At 37.6% G+C, this 21,147-nt stretch overlaps 1 protein-coding gene and 1 pseudogene across 1 annotated transcript; both read right to left on the reverse strand.

Moving 5' to 3' along the window:
* Nucleotides 1–11,030: 11,030 nt before the first annotated feature.
* LOC140521165 (olfactory receptor 1N2-like) lies at nt 11,031–11,972 on the reverse strand. The gene has a single exon (XM_072635901.1). The coding sequence runs from the start codon at nt 11,967–11,969 to the stop codon at nt 11,031–11,033; it is 939 nt and encodes a 312-aa protein (XP_072492002.1). The 5' UTR covers nt 11,970–11,972.
* A 7,701-nt stretch (nt 11,973–19,673) lies between these two features.
* On the reverse strand, nt 19,674–19,904 carry LOC140521166 (heat shock factor-binding protein 1 pseudogene; annotated as a pseudogene).
* Between the last annotated feature and the right edge of the window lie 1,243 nt (nt 19,905–21,147).

The following is a 21,147-nucleotide window of genomic DNA, read 5'->3' on the forward strand; positions in this document are numbered from 1 at the left end:
CTTTGTCATAGGATTGTGCCTGATTATTTGGATGAATTAGATCTACCTGGTGTACAGTTTACCCACTACATGGATGATACTATGATACAGGGAAAAACTAAAAGAATTGTAGAAGAGTTTGATTGAGCATATGAAATACAAGGAGTGAGAGATTAACCCTGCAAAGATTCAAGGGCCAGATCAAACCATGAAGTTTTGGTGTATACAATGGATTAAGGGGCTGTGAGAGATTCTCCCACAAGGCCAACAAAAGATTCAGGATTTTCCTAACCCTACCAATAAGAAAGAGGCCTCAAAGTTTATAAGATTATTTAGATATTGGTTACATCACATACCACATCTAGCACAAATTTTGAAACCCTTTTATAAAGTTACCAAGAAAAAATATGAATTTGATTAGGGACTTGATCAGACCAAAGTTTTTTAAGAAGCAAAGGCCACCATGCAGTTGGCCCCAGATTAATGGCCTAAGTAAAGTGGCCTAGTGGAATTTCAAGTAACTGTACAGCATGAATATGCAAACTAGAGTTTATTGACAAAAACAACAAAGCCAAAATATGCCCTTAGGATTTTGGTGTAGGGAACTCTCTTCATCTGGAACTCCATATGCCCTTTCTGAAAAGCAGTTGTTAGCTGCCTCTTGGGCTTTGGTAGAGACTGAACAGCTGTCTTTAGGCCATGAGGTAATATTAAAGCCTGGAATTCCAATATGACCTGAGTAATGAGGACCTTAGCATCTCATAGAATTGAACATGCAGAGGAAGCTAGCATAATTAAATGGAAATGGTATATTCAAAGTAGACCTAAAAGGGACAAAAGTGGAGTTTCTGCTTTACATGAATCTATAGCAAGCAATGATACACCCTCTGAATCAAAGCAGAAGTTGTTACAATACTTGATAAAATGGAATGAGGAATATGATGGATTAACTGAAAAACAAAAGAGGCATGCATGATTTACTGATGGGACAGCAAAATATTTGGACCACAAAAGACATTGGAAAGGGGTAGCCTATAACCCATGCACTAGGCAGACTTTGGAAAGCACGCGAATAGGTGGAAGTAGTTAATATGCTGAACTTATGGAAGTATACCAAGTTATCAAGGCAGAACAAGGAGGACAGTGTCATATCTTCACTGGTTCATGGGCTGGAGCCAATGAGTTAGCTACATAGATGCACATATGGAAAAGTCAAAATTGGGAAATTTATGGCAAACAAGTATGGGCAAAGAATTATGGGAAGACATATGGGACATGCCTTTGGTTACTAATTTGTCAGTTTTTCATATAGATGCTCACGTGGCCCTTAGCACACCAGAAGGTGAGTACAATGCACATGCTGATCAACTAGCAAAGATTGCTACTCACCATATTGTCCCTACTCTGATACTAATTGGTGATCCAGTACTAGTAAAATGGGTCCATCAAACAGCTGGTCATTTACGGGTCCAGGCCACATGCCAGTGGCACAAGACTGAGGTATTAGTATCTCTCATTCATTGTTAAAACAAGTAGTAGAGGAATGTTATACATATCAGTTGGAAAAGGAATGAACTGTTCCTCAGGCAGTGACTGGAGAGATAGCAAGGGGAAAAGTACCAGCCCACATTTGGCAAATAGATTATATTGGACCCCCTGCCCCAAGATAAAGGATGCAAATTTATATATACTTTTATTGACACCTATTCAAGTATACTAGTGGCTGGTCTCTGCATAAATGTGACCCAGAAAAACACCTGTAATTCTCTAGATTTCATAAGTCTATGTTATTAAACCCCAATGCAGATTCAAAGCGACAATGGGTCACATTTCAAAGGTGATGAAATGAAGAGATATTTTGTATTAAACAACATAGAATGGAAGTTTCATAGTCCATATTATCCACAAGCATCTGGGTTAATTGAAAGAATGAATAGATTATTGAAAGAACAGTTAAGTTATAATAATTTTTATCAGCATCGGAAAGATAATCTGTTTATTGCTTTACATAATTTGAATAATAGACCATTGAGAGGAAGGACACCTCTAGCCAGAATGATGATTCCCAAATCTGCAAATTAGAATACAACAAACACATAAGATCTCAAATGTTGAGTATTGGACTGTGAGGACAGATGTCCCAACACCATATCCAGGGACACCTGGTTCAACAGGATATGATTTACATTGTTCAGAGGACTTTTTGTTGGACAGGAAAGAAATAAGAATAATCTCTACTAAACTTTGTATGACAATATCTGAGAATCATTTTGGATGAATATTATCTAAGTCAGGATTAGCAGCTTCAAGAATACATGTATCGGCTGGAGTGATAGATTCTAATTATTAAGGAGAAATTGTTATGATATTTCAAAATTTAGCTGATGAACCTATACAGTTTTGTAAAAATGATAGAATGGGTAGAAAGACGCACATACACATAGCTCTGAACCCACATCCCATAGAACGGCTACAGGGAAGTAACTCACAGCGAATTCTGCACCCAGAAGCCACGGAACATTGGAGCGAGGGAGATTTCTGTTCCAGAGAGACCTGCAAACCTCTCGCAAAAGGTCCTTCGCGCTGCGGACTGGGCGCTGGGACTGGGAGCTGAGTGCAGCCCTGCTGTGGCCGCGTCACCGAGAGGTACAGATCCGAGCAGGCTTCAGGGACGGGATCTCCAGCAGCCGCACAAGTCCCTCCACCCACAGGTGACGGGGGTCGGTGAGAGAGTCTCTTTGGTGGGTCGAGAGGGGAGTGGGGTGCCCCCATAACTCAGGCCCCCCCGGGAGTTAGAAGCTGAGAGGCGGCTGCAGACCAGGGCTCCCCAAGCGGGCGGGAGACTTGTGGAAGGTCTGTGCATAAACCCCATGAGGGAACTGAGCCTGAGAGGCCCCTACCTGAGCACCTAAACTTAATCTCACACTGAATAGCAGCCCTGCCCCCGCCAAAAGCCCTAAGGCTGGAAGCAGCATTTGAATCTCAGTCCCCAAACGCTGGCTGGGAGGATCAGGAGGCGAGGTGGGGGTGAGGAGAATATTCAGAGGTCAAGTCACTGGCTGGGAAAATGCCCAGAAAAGGGAAAAGAAATAAGACTATAGAAGGTTACTTTCTTGGTGAACAGGCATTTCCTCCCTTCCTTTCTGATGAGGAAGAACAATGCTTACCATCAGGCAAAGACACAGAAATCAAGGCTTCTGTGTCCCAGCCCACCCAATGGGCTCAGGCCATGGAAGAGCTCAAAAAGAATTTTGAAAATCAAGTTAGAGAGGTAGAGGAAAAGCTGGGAAGAGAAATGAGAGACATGAAGTCAAAGCATGAACAGCATATCAGCTCCCTGCTAAAGGAGACCCCAAAAAATGTTGAAGAAAATAACACCTTGAAAACTAGCCTAACTCAATTGGCAAAAGAGGTTCAAAAAGCCAATGAGGAGAAGAATGCTTTCAAAAGCAGAATTAGCCAAATGGAAAAGGAGATTCAAAAGCTCACTGAAGAAAATAGCTCTTTCAAAATCAGAATGGCACAGATGGAGGCTAAAAACTTTATGAGAAAGCAAGAAATCACAGAACAAAGAGAGAAGAATGGAAAAATGGAAGATAATGTGAAATATCTCATTGGAAAAACAACAGACCTGGAAAATAGATCCAGGAGAGACAATTTAAAAATTATGGGACTACCTGAAAGCCATGATCAAAAGAAGAGCCTAGACATCATCTTTCATGAAATTATCAAGGAAAACTGCCCTGAGATTCTAGAACCAGAGGGCAAAATAAATATTCAAGGAATCCACAGAACACTGCCTGAAAGAGATCCAAAAAGAGAAACTCCTAGGAACATTGTGGCCAAATTCCAGAGTTCCCAGGTCAAGGAGAAAATATTGCAAGCAGCTAGAAATAAACAATTCAAGTATTGTGGAAATACAATCAGGATAACACAAGATCTAGCAGTCTCTACATTAAGGGATCGAAGGGCATGGAATAGGACATTCCAGAAGTCAAAGGAACTAGGACTAAAACCAAGAATCACCTACCCAGCAAAACTGAGCATAATACTTCAGGGGAAAAATTGGTCTTTCAATGAAATAGAGGATTTTCAAGCATTCTTGATGAAAAGACCAGAGCTGAAAAGAAAATTTGACTTTCAAACACAAGAATGAAGAGAACCATGAAAAGGTGAACAGCAAAGAGAAGTCATAAGGGACTTACTAAAGTTGAACTGTTTACATTCCTACATGGAAAGACAATATTTGTAACTCTTGAAACATTTCAGTATCTGGGTACTGGGTGGGATTACACACACACACATGCACACACGCACACATACATAGAGACAGAGTGCACAGAGTGAATTGAAGAGGATGGGATCATATCTTAAAAAAAAATGAAATCAAGCAGTGAGAGAGAAAGATATTGGGAGGAGAAAGGGAGAAGTTGAATGGAGCAAATTATCTCTCATAAAAGAGGCAAGCAAAAGACTCATTAGTGGAGGGATAAAGCGGGGAGGTAAGAGAAAAATATGAAGTCTATTCTCATCACATTCCACTAAAGGAAAGAATAAAATGCACACTCATTTTGGTATGAAAACCTATCTCACAATACAGGAAAGTGGGGGATAAGGGGACAAGCAGGGTGGGCGGGATGATAGAAGGGAGGGTATGGGGAGTAGAGTGCAATTCGAGGTCGACACTCATGGGGAGGGATAGGATCAAAAGAGAATAGAAGTAATGGGGGACAGGATAGGATGGAGGGAAATATAGTTAGTCCTATACAACACAACTATTATGGAAGTCATTTGCAAAACTACACAGATGTGGCCTATATTGAATTGCTTGCCTTCCAAAGGGAAGGGGTGGAGAGGGAGGGAGGTAAAGAAGTTGGAACTCAAAGTGTTAGGATCAACTGTCGAGTAATGTTCTTGCCACTAGGAAATAAGAAATACAGGTAAAAGGGTATAGAAAGCTATCTGGCCCTACAGGACAAAAGAGAAGATGGAGACAAGGGCAGAGAGGGATGATAGAAGAGAGAGCAGATTGGTCATAGGGGAAATTAGAATGCTTGGTGTTTGGGGGGGGGAGGGGATAAAAGGGGAGAAAATTTGTAACCCAAAATTTTGTGAAAATGAATGTTAAAAGTTAAATAAATAAATTTAATTTAAAAAAATTATAGAATGGTTCAAGTGATTATTATTCCTTGTGAAACAAGTGAAAGTTGATTCTCCTTCTGAAATAACTAGCAGAGGAATTGGAGGATTGGGTTCTGTTGATAGAATAAAATTGGGAGCTAAAGTATGGATAAACCAGAAACTAGACAACATTCCAAAGACTGTAGAAATTATAGCACATGGGAAAGATAATACCATAACTGCTGTTTATTCAGGAGAGGATGATTACCAACTTGCACCCTTATCTCGTGTCTGTTGCTATGAATGAAGCTATGATAATGGGTTCATGGGCTGCAGAAGCATGACTAACCTTATATCAATTCTGCTTCTAGTTATTGTCTCCTTGTTTCTTTTTGTCTTTCTGTCTGTTAAACTTGTTTGCTAGATTTGTTTCCTAGAGGCTTAGTACCCTCTACCTGCAGATACCTGATTGCTTAAGCAGTATATTATCCCATATCCACAACGGCGATGGGTCATCTCTGGACCTGAAGTTGAACAAATTCCAGATGCTAGCTAAAGAACTGATTTCTCAGATGGGACCTCTTGGGGCAGGGACAGCTCCAAGTCCAATTTCAGCAAGAAATATCTATGGAAAAAGAGACCATAGTCCCTTAACTCAAGATTTTAGGCCCCATTCATTCGAGGTGGGAATGATGAGGTGCTTGTGCTCAAGCCTCATCCTAAGATGTTGTTTTATGTTCATTTTGTGTGATCCCTGTTACAGTGTTGTAAAATTCTGTTGATACCAGTTTCCTAAGATATTGTTTTATATGCTTATTTTCTGTCATCACGGTTAAAATTCTGTTGATACCCGTTGCCTGACCAACTTATGTAATGAATGTGAAAAATCTTGGGGCCGAATGTAATAACAAATTTAAATGGAAAGACCTTTCTGATTCATCTGCTTAAATCACCTGGAAGACTGAGACACATGTGGTGGAAGGGGCTTATTGAGCAGGTAGAACAGGAAGGGTGGAGCAGAACTGGGAGGAAGTGAGTGCAGTTGGGGAGGAAGGGAGAGGACATAGGCAGGCAGGCGCAGCAAGGCTCAGGCTAATGAGTGTTTGCTTGTGAGAAGACTGGCAGGGGTTTGAGGGGGAGGTTTGGGAATGGCTTTGCCCGCTGTGGTAATCATATTTATTAACTTCTTGGTCAATATGACAGAGCTTGCTCTCTGGTTCTGAGATTTGGCTTTATGGTGTCTAAATAAATATTTTTGTTCTGCCTTCTATATGGAAAGTCTTTTAGACATTGACATTTTGATAGTCACCACCAGTGCTGTGAATGTTGTCTTGATGATACAATATTTTAGAACTTATAGGTTATTTTCCTTTTTCCCTGACACCTTGAGAAGCCATTCTAATAGTAGTATTTCTTGTTCAAAGGGTATATACATAGTTTTACAATTCTTTGGTCATAATTCCAGATTCCTTTTCAAAATTGTAGGATCAGTTCACAGTTCCACCAATAGCATATTAATTCCTCAGTCTCCTCCAACATTTGTAATTTTCCCCTTCTATCATTTTAGTCAAAATGATAGGTGTGAGATAGTATCTCAAAATCATTTTAACTCATTTATATATACATTGAGAAATACATCAATATACATATATATATATATCTGTAATTAAAGTTTGATTTCTTCATTGAAAAACTGCCTATTTATATCCTTTGACCATTTGTCAATTGGGGAATGATTCATCTTTTAAATGTGACAAAGTTCTCAAAATATTTGAGACATGAGGCCTTTATGCTAGAAAGTGTCGATAACATTTCCCTCCAATTATATGCTTTTTTTCTCATCTTGGCTACATATTTCTATAAAATCTTTTTAATTTAATGTAATCAAATTATTCATTTTATTTCTCAAAGAGCTCTCTAGCTCTTGTTTATTTATAAGTTGGCCTATCCGTAAATCTGATATTCTATGTTCTTCTAATTTAGTTGTGATATCTCCCTTTATGTCTAGAACATGTATTCATATTGACTTTATCGTGGCAAATGGTGCAAGATATTGATTTATACATAGTTTCAGTCAGAATACTTTCCAGTTTTCCTGACCATTTTATTTTATTTTAGCAAAATATGAGTTCTTTTTCTGAAATTTTAAATCTTTATATTTATTAAAAATGAATTTATTATAATTGTTATTGGGTATTGCACATCTCCTGCATTCCCCTGATCTACCATTCTATTTCTTAGCCAGGACTGGATAATTTTGGTATTTACTGCCATATTATACAGTTTAAGACCTAATGCTGCTACACCTCCTGTCTTTACTTCATAAAATTTTCCTTGATATTCTTGATCTTTTGTTCTTCCAAAAAAATTTTGTCCCTTTCTCTAACTCTATGAAATAAAAAAAATTTTGGTATTTAATTGCAATGGCACTAAATAAGTAGATTAATTTGGGTAGAATTATCATTTCTATCATATTGGCTCAGCCCACCCATGAACAATGAAAGTTTCTTCAATTATTTAAATGTGAATTTATTTGTATAAAAAGTGTTTTATAATTATATTCATATGGTTCCTGGATTTCTCTTGGCAGGTATACTCCCAGGTGTTTTACATTGTCTACAGTTATTTAAGAATTATTTCTTTTTGCAGAACTTTGTAGGTGATATATAGAAATACTGATGATTTTGTGGGCTTACTTTATATCCTGCTCTTTTGCTAACATTATTGTTTTGAATTAGCTTATTAGTTCAATCTCTAGGAATTTCCAAGTACATATATCTGCAAAAAGAGATAGTTTTATTACCTCATTTCCCGTTCTGACTCCTTCGGTTTCCTTTTCTTATTGTTATTGTTTCTAGTACAATATTGAATAATATTGATGATAATAGGCATCTTCTTTCAAGTCTGATCTTATTGAGAGAGTTTCTGGCTTATCCCTATTACAGATGATGCTTGCTGATGGTTGAGGTAGACATTTCTTATCATTTTAAGGAAAAATTCATTTATGCCTATATTTTCAAATTTTTTTAAAAATAAGAATGAGTGGTGTATTTTGTGCAAAGCTTTTTCGGCATCTTTTGATATAATCATATGATTTTTGTTACTTTTGTTAATGATATAATCAATCACAGTAATAGTTTTCCTGATATTGAATCAGCCCTTCATTCCTGGTATAAATCCTACTTGGTCATAATGTGTAATCTTTGTTATATATTGTTGTACTTTCCTGACTAGTATTTTATTTAGGATTTAGGATCCTAATTTAAGAGTTATTTAGAAGTAGGACCCATATTCATTAGTGAGATTGCTCTCTTATCTATTTTTCTTCTTCCTGATTTAGATATCAGTACCATAGGTATTTCATAAAAGGAGTTTGGTGGGAATTCCTCATTGCCTACTGTTCTAAATAATTTACTTAATATAAGAATTGGTTGATCTTTAATTGTTTTGTAGAATTCCTCTGTATATCCTTTTGGTCCTGATGCTTTTTTTCTTAGGAATCTCATTTATGGACTGTTCAATTTCTTTTTCTAGGATGAGTTTATTTAAATATTCTATTTGCTCTTTTGTTAATATGACCAGTTTATGTTTCCCAGAAAACTCTATAACTGGAAATCACTTCATCTCTGGAATCCACATTTAGAATTACACTCACCCCTTGTGGCCTCTCCCTCTTGTTGGATATTTTCTTCCAGAGCCTCCATTTAATAGGGTATTCAGGCCAGCCATCTCTTCATTTCTCACCAAGCTTCATTCTGGATTCTTCCATTATGCCTCTACACTGAGCACCTTTGTATATCCTCCCCTACTCTCAGTTTTTCGTCTTTGTGTTATACATTATCTTCCCCTAGAAGAATCTTACCTTCTAGAACGTGTCTTTTTGCTTGCATTTATGTTCCCAGTACTTCCTATGGTGTCTGGTACAAAGTAAGGATGCAATAAGTGTTATTGACTTTGTGACTATGGGGTGGCCCGGTGGATCAAAGCTTGGACCTGCAGTCAGGAAGAGTGAATTAAAATCCAATTTCATACACTTACTAGCTGTGTGACCCTAGGTAAGTCACTTAACTTTGGTTTGCCTGTTTCTGCATTTGTAAAATGAAGCAGGGTTGCTGTGAGGATAAAATGAGAATAATTATGAAGTAACCGGCAGTTCATTATACAAAGCTCTAGTTTAATCATACAAAATCAATCACTGTTATGGTTTTTATTTCTCTTTCTCAAGTTTCAAAAGAGCAGCTAGCAAAATAGATTGGTGTTTGAGGGGTTTCTGCATAACCTGTACTGTATATTCAAATGTTTTGTCTTCTTAATTTATTATTCTTCCAAAAATAGAATTCAAGTTAAGTTAATTCAAGCCACCCAAATAGATCTTTGCAAGGCAGTGGTAGTTTCTTTCAGTTCTGGTGCTACATGTTAACACTTAGCAACCCAGATCTCTGTGTGCTTAAAATTTTCTCTCATTATTAAAAGTTGTGTTGAACACTGGACAAAGAAACCTCCCACCTATGAACCCTGGGCTTCCCATCTCCTCACCTCTGAGCAACTGCTACTCCTTTTTACCCCTAGTTGTCTAGGTTACAACTTCACTCACACTGGGGCATGGCTGTCAATGGTGCTTGCATCAGCACTCTCATTCAATATTTAAAAAAAAAATTAATGATGCTCTTTTTAAAAACATTACTGTAACTTCTCAATTATTATCCTTAGGAAGAGGATCTTAATTAAAAAAAAATTCCTGAGACATAAATGGATTCTAAGAAAAAAATGAAACATATTACAAACTTAAATATTGAAACAAATATAAAATAAGTAAAAGGAAAAAAGCACATCATGTGTACAGCAGAACAGAAGAGAGTATTGAAAATATATAGCGATATGTTTCCCTTTCAAGAAAGAAAGACAACACTTTGCATTGTGTTGAATGCTGTCTTTTCTTTTCTTCCTTGTTAATTTTCTTTCATTCTCTGCTGCGCGTTTTTTACATTTTTCCTTTTACCTCTTTTTCCCCCTACCCCAGAAGGCTATAATTAAGTACAGACATATTTATGTATAGATATAGCTATATAGATACACCTATACATATATACATATACATACACACTTTAATACACACAATACATATATTGACATATACTTTCCCTAACAAAATCTATTTTTGAAGTTTCTTTATGTTTGAGCGTATCTACTATTTCCTATCCTTCCTAAATCCTCTACTTTACTGTTACCTTGCCCTCCTATTACTTCACCTCCCTCCAAGGATCACTCCCTTCTCTGCCCATTCTCATTAAACTAAATATCCTTCTATACCCCTCTTTAATAATTTCTTCACCTCCCCAAAGATCCCTCTCTTATCCTCTCCTTCTCCTTAGTGTTTTATTTCTTTCTCAATTTAGAAACTAAATTGTTTTGCACTCTTCTTGAGCCTATTCCCAATGAAAGTAGGTTTCCAGAACTACCAGCCCTTCTTCCCCATCTAATTCTTCTGTGTTGGTTCTTCCCCTCCCACATCATTTGTATAAAATGATTTCTCTTTTTAGCTGTTCCTAAATGGTTTTACTTTTTAAAGTCATATCCTACTCATTTCTACCCCAATCTTTCTTATGAACTACTCAATTATTCATAAGTCTTAGAATATGTTTCATAATTTACATACAAAAAGATTCAACAGTCTGTGGACCCTCCTTTTTTGCAAATAAATATATTCAAGCAAAACAAATGAACCTGTTAGTCAAATAAATAAATGTTGACTTCTTTGCCCTTCTGCGAGGTGGGAGATATGCTTCACCCTTAGTCCTCTGCATGATTGGTCACTACGTTGATCAGACTTCAGAAGTCTTTCAACATTTTTTCTTGATATTATTGTGATCACTACATAAATTGTTCTCTTAGTTCTGTTTACTTTTCTTTGCAGGTCATGGAGGCAAGGGTCACCTGAACGAGAAAGTTCTCTTGCTGAGAAGTCTCAGGGCATTCTGCATGTCCTGGTTCTTCAGACTATAGATGAAGGGGTTGAGCATGGGGGTGACTATGGTATAGAAGATGGCAGCTAACATGTCTGAATTGTCCAAATGGGTAGATGAAGGGAGAAAATACACCCCCATAATGGTCCCATAGAAGATAGATACACTACAGAGGTGGGAACCACAGGTTGAAAAGGCTTTATACTTGCCTCCAGTGGACGGGATCTTTAGAATAGCCAAAATAATGCGAATGTAGGACACCATGATTAGAGCAAATGGGGCACCAACCAAAAATCCTCCCACAATTATAATCTCCAGGTCATTAATGTAAGTATCAGAACAGGAGAGCTTGAGCAGGGCTGAAAGATCACAGAAGAAGTGGGGGATTGTTTTCTCTGCACAAAAAGATAACTGGTTTACTAGAAGGGTATGTAGCAAGGAACAGCTGTTAGTGATAATCCAAGACCCAGACACAAGTAGGATACAGACTTTGGGGATCATTACCATTGAGTAATGAAGTGGGTGGCAGATGGCTATATATCGGTCATATGCCATCATACCTAAAAGAAAATCATCCAGTCCAACAAACAAGGTGAAAAAGTACATTTGAGTGAGGCACTTCACGTAGGAAATGGTGTGAACCTGAGTGTAAATGTTCACTAACATCTTGGGGACTGTGGTAGAGATAAAACAGATATCAGTGAAAGAGAGGTTGATGAGGAAAAAATACATGGGGCTGTGGAGGTGAACATTGGAACATATGGCTAGGATGATGAGTAGATTCCCAGACACCGTGATCAAGTACATGCACAGGAACAGTGGGAAGAGGAGTTGTTGGTTCTCTGGCCACTTGGAGAGCCCCATTAGGAGGAAATCTGATATGTTGGTCAGGTTCCCTCTATTCATCCTTTTAACAAAAGTCACAGAAAAATAGACTGTTAAAGTTATAAGAAACCTTGTATAACATCTTATCAGTCACTTTTGTTTTTTTTTACAGATGACGAAGCTGAGGGTAATAACAGGGAAGTGGTTTGTTCAAAGTTAACATGGTTAATAGTAGAGGAAAGTCCAGAAATTAGCTCTGCAGAATCCCAGCCCATATCTCCTTTAACTAAATTTAGTTCTTTGTGGCAATATTAAAAGTTAAATAAGAATTTTAAGCCATCAGTAATCTACAAGTGGCAAAGTGGATAGAGCACTTGGCTTGAAATCAGGAGGAGTAATCTCTATGAGTTTATATCTGACTTCAGAGAGTTGCTAGCTGTGTGACAATGGACAAGTGACTTGCCACTGTTTGCCTCAGTTTCTCATCTGTAAAATGTGCTGGAGAAGGAAATGGACAACTGCTCCAGTCTTTTTGCCAAGGAAACTCCCAAATGGGGTCATAGGGTGTTGAGTATGACTGAAATGACTGCACAACAACAAACAAGTAGTCAGTCTTTGAACCTCTTGATTTTTGCTGATCTGCTCAGCTGACAAGACACTTTCATTTCATACTTTGCTTCTTTGATTCAGTCATTTGCTCCAAAGTACCTTTCTTGACTTACTTCCCATAACTCCCCTTCACAAAATCTTAGCTCCAGTGAATGCTCACTCATTGAATGCTTATTATAATTTTCTTCCTTTGGGCTTTAAAAATATTTGTACTCCTTTTCTTGCAATCTTTCTCAACATCACTACTTTCCTTCATAATATTGTACATTTTGCTTAAAAATACTCAGAATAGATTCAGAGACTTCCCCAGGCTGCAAAAGGATCCATGACACACAAAACCTTGAGTCCCTGGATTCCATTATTGCCAAGGTCTAATTCCTATGAATCCATGATTGCTAGCTAGAAGTGAAGATAGGTAACTTTATCTCTCATTTATCCCTTCACGTACCCTCTTCTTCGACCAGATGCACCCCTGCCTGTTTGCTGAATATAATCTAATCTCTCTGATACTTTGTCCATGTTCTTACCTCTACCTAGAATGTGTAAGATTCCCCCTCTAATACCCCCTGTCCTTCTGCATTTCTGTTTGTTGAAATCCAACTCTATCCTCTAAGGTCTGACTGAAATGCCATCACTGCCAGAAAACCTGCCCTAATTCTCTTCTACTAGGGATTGTTTACTAGGAGTCCATCAATTTAAAAAATTGATAGCCATATTTTAATATAATTGGCTTCCTTTGTAATCCTCTATATTTTATTTTGAGCATTAAAATGAAGTGGTCCATAGGCTTCACCAGACTGCCAATGTGGTCCATAATACAATAAAGTTTACAAACCCATGCCCTACACAAAAGCACTATCTCTCCCTCATGTGAACTTAGCATTTATAACATCCTGTCTTACTGTTATTAGTGTCCTTATTTTATTGGCTCTAGGGGGCTCCTAACTTCTTTGAGAGTAAGGAGCAGTTAAGAACAAGGAATATTCCTTGTAGTCTAGAATGAAGCACCAACTGAACACTTAATATATTTTATTTAATGGAAGGGAAAGGTAAACTGACAACATGTGTGGTAACAATTTGATTCAATAATATAATTGACTTCTCCAGACATTATTTACCAAATGTCCAAAGTGGATATATCATTCAGCTTCTCACTGTAGTTGAGACCATGTGTCTCTATTTGATATGTAAGTACATTTTTGTGAAGAAGTTCTTTCATTCCTTGGCAAATCTCAGGGAGTTTGGGACATGATCAGCTGAGAGATGCTATCCTACAGTAATCTGAAACTGGGCTGAGATAAATAGAAGGAAAGACTTGGACTTTTCTGTGTCTGTATCCTTGAATATCTGTGTCTGCCTCTGTATTTCTGTTGCCGTCTTTTTGTGTTTCTGTTTCTTTATGTGGGTCTGTGTCCTTGTATATGCCTGTGAGTTTATCTCAGAATACCTAAATGTGTCTCTGTCTGTATCCAAGAGAGATTTTCCTATCCCCACTCCATAGTCTCTTACCTGGTCACTATGTTCTGATCTCATTAAAAATACCAAGCTACCTGGTTCTGTTACCTCCCTTTTTTCTTTCACAGTAGGTAATTCACAGTGAGGAGATGGTTGAGGATCCAGGAATCTTCTCCACCAGAAGTGATGAAAATAGATTGGAGTGGGCTATACGAGTCCTATTTATGTTGGAAGTAATAGATGCTTGAGTTCTTTGTAGAGCACAGGAGATGGAACCATTAATTTGTGACCATAGGCAGAGTTGGGTGGAATTCTTTTGCCGCCAACACATCTCTTGGATAGGGGAACTGAGTGAAGATGGTAGTAGTACCTTTTAATTACCAGTCAGGTTCAGAGATAAAATTCATCTAGGAGGTATCATGAATGAAATATAAATTTATCTTATATTTCAGAAAGGTTCAGCTGAGCCAGTTCTTATTAGACTATATGTCCCTCTAGGAATCATCTCTTCCCCCTCCTCCCTTCTCCCCATTAGATATTATTGATTTCCTTGTTCCATATTAATAGATGTTTAGGTAAAGACAGAACGGAGCTTTGTGCTAGAGAAGTCTCCTACGCAAGATTTCCTCATTTTGTTCTCATCTCATGGGAAGCTTCATGACTGCTTCCATGAACTATGTCCCCTGTGTTTCCATCTCCTTGACACAATCAAGAAAGCATGAGTTCCTGTGCAGCCAGGCCCTGGGGAACACAAATGATCTAAGGCCATTTGTTCCTGATTAGTGAGAAGAAGATGTGTTCACGGAGGAAAAGTGAGTCAACTATCAATCATCTTGGGGAAACCAATCTACATGTCTTGGCTAGAGAACCCAGACATCCTACTTACTCAGTTTTGGTCTCATGCCTCTAGGGCTGTCAGCAGTGAAGAAAAGTTAGCCTTCTGCACTATCTTTACATTTCTTTGATATATTTATCATGTCCTCCTCTTCCTTTTCATTTTTCTCCTTTTCTTCTTATCGTCACCTTCCATCTTTTCTTCTTCTCTTCCTCCTATTTCTTCTCCTTCTCCTCCTTTTCCTTCTTCAAAACAATAATTAAAAAATTAATTTTTGTCATTTTATTGGTGTAGGGAATTCTGTTGAGGTGTAGATATACAACAAATGGTGGTGTACAACAACAACAAAATAATTGTATTTTAAAATCCAGAATCTGTGATTTAATTAGTGTTCCAAAAATTCTGAGAGCAACTAGATGGTTCAGTGTAGAGTGTACTGGCTCTGGAGTCAGGAGGCCCTGAATCAGTATCTGGCATTAAACACGTACTAGCTATGTGACCCTGGGCAAGTCATTTAACTCTGATTGCATTAAAAAAAATTCTGGTGCCTCCTAATGCAAATGGGCAGCTATTTTGAAACCAGTAGTCTTAGAGTCTTGCTGGAAACATGAAAGATTACATATATTTCCCAGGGTTATACAGCAAATATTTGTCAGGTGTCAGGTTTGAATACGTTAACCAGGAGAACTAGTGGATCTTTTCTGCCCAAGGAGGATGAGATACCTATGAGCAGTAAGCAGGGAACAGTGAGACAGTGACCTAGATGATCATAAATGTTGGGGGACTGGGGTATAGAGAATTGACTATTTAGAAGATTTTAACAGTAGCAGCTATCACTGGAGGATCGACCTTTGGTAGAGAGAAAATGGGGCATCCAGAAAGGATTTGATAATTCTCAGGTATACATCAGAACACTCAATAGCTCCATAAATGGAACTGACCCCTCTCTTACATCTAGCTTTTCCAGGCTCTTACAGACAGTTTGGAGGGAATTGCATTTTATTTAAGTCCTAGTTAGAGTGGTCTCTCTTGTTTCCCCCTAGTGAGAGGCATCTTCAGGGAATGATGAGGCAGGGTCCAAAGGCTCTACCCCTGTTCTCCTGCAATAATAATAATAATAATATTAATAATTGTTATTATTAATGTTAGCATTTATATAGTTAACGTTAAAGTTTACAAAGAACTCTTCATATATTACCTCATTTGGTCCTCACAACTATCCTGCAAGAAGGTGCTATTTTTATCCTCATTGAGGATACTGTCAAGGAAACTGAAGCAAACAAAGGTTAAGTGACTTGACCAGAGCCACACAATTAGTAATGTGGGACTTTAACTGGGGTTTTCCTGGATCCCAAGCCCAGCATTCTAGCAACTATACCACCTAACTTCAAGTACAGGCATTACACTAAATTTTGAGGGTACAAAGAAAGATAAGATTGTTCCTACCTTCAGGGAGGAGACAATATGCAAACAGCTATGTACAACAAGGTATGCCCAGGATAAACAGGAAATAATTAACAAATGGAAAAGATGTTAGGAATTAAGAGATATTTGGAAAGGATTACTATAGAAGGTGAGATTTTAGCTGGGACTTGAAAGAAGCCTAGAGGTAGAAGTTAGAAGGGAGAGCACTCCATGCATGGGGGACAGACAGTGAAAATGCCTGGAGTTGAGAGATGGGGCATCTTATATGAAGAACATCAAAGAAACCAGTGTCACTGCCTCAAAGAGAACACGGTAAGGTTCAAGGTATAAGAAGACTGGAAAGGTGGTAGGGGAGGTTTGAAGGGCTTTGAGAACCCAAAAGAAGAGCCCCTAGAGTATATTAGGAAAGTTGATGTGGTCAGATATCTGCTTTACAAAGATAATTTTGAGAGCTGAGCAGAGGATGGAGTAGAGTGGGGAGAGACCTTTGGCAGGAAGACCAATAAGCAGACTATTGGAATAGTCCAGGCTTGTGGTGATGAAGATCTGTACCAGGGTGGTGACAGTGTTAGAGGATAGAAAGGGGTGTTATAGAGAAAGATGTTATGAAGTTTAAAATCACCATGCCCAGTCATTAAATTGGCTATACCCTTTGTCCCAGCAATCTGTTTCCAAAGATGTTTGTGTGTGTTTGTGGGTGTGTGCTTGTCCATTATTCTCGAAGAGGACCATGACATCAAGATGATGACATGACGTGCTGTTGAGTTTCATTTGAGTGAGGTAGGACTGTGCAACATCACCAACTTCACTTTCTTCTCCTGAGCCATCTGGGTCCAGTGGTCTGACATTCATCAGGACGACTGGAGATGACCCAGGATGCAAAGTGCGACCCTGGCCATTTCAGGGTAAAGTCCTATCATGTTCTCACTTTGAGTGAGATAAACCCATTTAATGAATAAGCTTCTTAAAGTAGTTCCTCAAGGATGGCCCCTTTAATAAAAAAAGTCAAACTAGGAGTGAGGAGACTTCAGGGTTCCTGGGTAAAACAGAAACAGTTACTATTTAGTACTTACATTCACTCTGTGCTAGGTGGGTGGGGACTTGTTGTCCAGTCCATGAGCTCCAGAGTAGGTACCCATTCACTGGGGATACGAATGTGATAGAATGGTACAAAACTGTAAGATATCACAAATACGAGGAATTTGGGGAGATCAATCTTGACTTCAGTGCAATGTTGATGAAATATGTCTTGCATCTCTTGGTAGAGAGGTGAAAGGTTATAGGTGAAACATAAGGTAAGGGAAGATGGTGACTTAATGGAGAATGGACCAATTTGTCTCCTGGTGGGAGGTTCTGTCTTGAACTAATGGTATATAGCTCATCTCATTTCTGTATCCAGTGCTCTTCCTTCCTAAGGAGGGAGTAACCCTGCTTTTGGTCAAGGTGTTTGATTACTTTGAACTCTACTGTAATAAATTTTCCTTGGTATCCTTTGATGTCAAGCGTATTTCTAACAATTTGATCAAAGTGATTAGGAAAAAAGGGAAAAGAACTTACATGTTCTAAAATATTTATAGCAGCTCTCTGGGATTGCAGAGAAATGGAAACCGTGGGGATGCCCATCTACTGGGGAATGGCTGAACAAGTTGTGGCATATAATCATGATGAAAATGATGAGATTGTTATCTTAGAAAAACATGGAGAGAAAGACATGAAATAATGAAGAGAAAAATAAGCAGAGCCAAGACAATGGTGTACACAGTAACAGCAATATTGTTTTAAGAACAACTTTGAATGACAAGTCATTTTGACTATTACAAATGCACAAATTTGTTACAAAAGACTTATGAAGGAAGATGTTATTTGCTTCCAGAGAAATAACAGATAAATAGAAGTATGTATAGGATGATTTTACATATATACACATATAATGTATATACACACATACTCGTATCTAATAGCAATCCTCTCTAAGGTGGGGGGAGGGAAGAAAAAAAGAAATTTATATGATAACTTTATTAAATATTTTAAAGGAACAGCGAGTTGTACATAATAGATTTGCAGGTTCATGTGCAAATCATATTTTAAAAAAATTTAATATGCTATGAGAATGGTTATTTTTCTTTTTTTGTTATTTCATAACTTTATTCCATACTTATAACAATATAACAAACTGTCCAGTGGTACAGAAAATTTCTTCTACAATCACCATATATACACTTAAAAGTTCCTATGCAGGAAAAAATGGTCCTCTACCTCTATATCATCCTTCAGTTTTATCTTGACCTTAATTTTCTTTTTAAATACAGGAGCAATTTCATAAATCAGTCATCTGGGTTCCAATCTTTGTCCCTTACCTCTTAATTAAAACATAGAATATGATGTGATGAAAACGTTTGGTATTTTCCATTCCACGTATCATCTATTACAGAAGTGTTATTCTGCAAGCATTTACATAAGAAAAAAAGGTAAACAACAAAACCCACAATTTTTCTTAAAAAAATCCAAGCTTATAATAAGGACATTTATCAGTCAGTACACAGAAAGTGAACAAGGATTCAGAACGCCCACTTGCTTTTTCTTCTAATTAATAAATGCTTTTTAAAATCAGTAGCACAGGTAAATATGGAGTAAGTGGGTGTTTAAAATCCCCTTAGGTTCTTACAGTGAGCACTTTTGATGTTATAACTAATTACTAAAGTGTTATGACACACAAAATTCTAACCATTGAGTGTAAATCATCTTTATAGAAGGTTTTCTGTCCTGAGTAATTTTGAGGAATTGAGATAGTCACTGTCCAAATCCTCTAGTGTATTAATAAGTGGCAGTAGTTGCTGTCCATCAATTTCAGCTCATTTGGAGGGCTTTTTAGAGTAGAGTCTTAGGTATAGTTCTCAATCACAGAAACATAACAATGACAGACAACTAAATACAAAATGCTCGAATTTTTTTGTGTGTGCTTTAAAAATATGGTCAACATACTATTTATTTATTATTAGACAACAGTAATTTTGTACTGAGAATTACACACCACAGACTAGGTGTTTTACTTCACAAAGGGAGTATAATTAACAGTTGAAAAAATTAATACATTTCTTTAAAAAAACTCACAGCAATTTGTTATTAAACTGAAACTACTACAAAAGGAGCAAATGACTTGACAATAAATGCAATAATTTTTTTTTAAATTTGAGCCAAGAGTAGCCAGAATTTCAGTTTACTAACTAATGTTTACACATTTTATGTCATATGTTATGAAGCTACCATGTACAAGAAATCAAAAAATAAATCACCTTGAAACGTAACTAAACTGCATATTCTAGGAATACAAGCTATAGAAAATGTAATATAAAAAATGTTTACACGGAGTAGTTAGTTGAGAAAAGCTGTTCATTCACTTCTTGGCTTGTAAAAAAAACAAAACATTTTCCAGAATTCACTCTAAATGATCAACAAAACCTTCAACTATTACATGTAGCAGGTACTTTGTTTTCTCCTTCTGTTTCTTCCAACCCTGCTTGGGTCATAAGGTCAGCAATGTTTTTCTCCAGATCATCAATGTGACTGCTCAGATCATCAATTCGACCAATTATCTGGTCTAACATGGTCTGAAACTTTTCCTGCATCTGCTGGAGAAGCTTTTGAACCACAACAGTCAGGTCCTGTACACTTTTGGGATCTGTCTCTGCCATAGCACTGGTTCCTAAATGTACTCAGCTTCCCTGAGAATGCTTATTTTTCTAAATTCAGAATAAAAGAAATACAATTTTAAAAAATCCACCAAGGGGAAAAAAGAAACATATTGAATAAGGGGAGGGGGATGAGAGAGCCTGTGAAGTGAAGAATGATACTGAGGTTTTGAGCCTGGGTGATTGGGAGGATGGTAGTGCTCTGAACAGTAAGAGGGGATTTAGAAGGGGGGACAGCTTGAGGGGGCAGGCAAAGAGTTCAGTTTTTGATATGTTGAGTTTAAGATATTTTTGGAACATCCAGTTTGAGACTCTCCAACTTGCACTAGAACCAGTACATTGGAACCCCAGAGTGTTAGCAGCTATTGTTTTGAGGGTCCCAATGCCCTCCACAAATTAGCGTTTGAGCTCCCACCAGTGTATCTTCCCTTAAAAATCACACAATTGACCCAGTTATTTAGCAAATATATAAAATGACACAGCAATAATACTGGTAACAAAACATTTGTCCCAAACCCAAGGGTGCATTCTCTCACAAATATGCCCAGAGATTAACAGTAGATCTAAATTCAAAGTATAGTGGTATTAAGGCACATATGTAGAGAATACACAAGGCTAAGGCAACTTACAACTCAGGAACTTCAGGGCCTCTATATTCTCTCTTTCTTCAGAGGGTCCTCACAAAGTTTGTTATGATCTGATCTACCACCTCACACCTATCAGACTGGCTAATACGACAAAAAATTATAAATGTTGGAGAATATGTGGGAAAATTGGAACATTAATGCAAAGTTGGTAGAATTATGAACTGATTCAACCATTCTGGAGAGCAATTTGGAATCATGTCCAAAGGGCTATGATACTGTGACTTGATCCAGCAATACCACTACTTGGTCTACACCTCAAAGAGTTGATTAAAAAAGGAAAAAGAACCTATATGTATAAAAATATTTATAATGAGTCTTTTAATGGTGGCAAAGAATTTGGAAATTGAGAGAATGCCCATCAATTGGAGAATGGCTGAACAAGTTGTGGTATATGAAAGTAGTGGAATGCTATTATGTTATAAGAAATGATGAGCAGACAGATTTCAGAAAAACCTGGAAAGACTTCTATCAACTTATGCTGAGTGAAGTAAGCAAAACCAGGAGAACATTGTACAGAGTAATAGCAACACTGTGTGATAATCAACTATGATCAATGTAAGAACTAAGGAATATGAATACAGACCAAAGCATGCTATTTT

Source organism: Notamacropus eugenii, chromosome 1, assembly GCF_028372415.1.
Source record: "Notamacropus eugenii isolate mMacEug1 chromosome 1, mMacEug1.pri_v2, whole genome shotgun sequence".
NCBI classification, from domain to species: domain Eukaryota; kingdom Metazoa; phylum Chordata; class Mammalia; order Diprotodontia; family Macropodidae; genus Notamacropus; species Notamacropus eugenii.

What these genes read in the sequence shown, in the direction of transcription:
- LOC140521165 (XM_072635901.1), bottom strand. Translation starts at nt 11,969, where the DNA reads ATGAATAGAGGGAACCTGACCAACATATCAGATTTCCTCCTAATGGGG.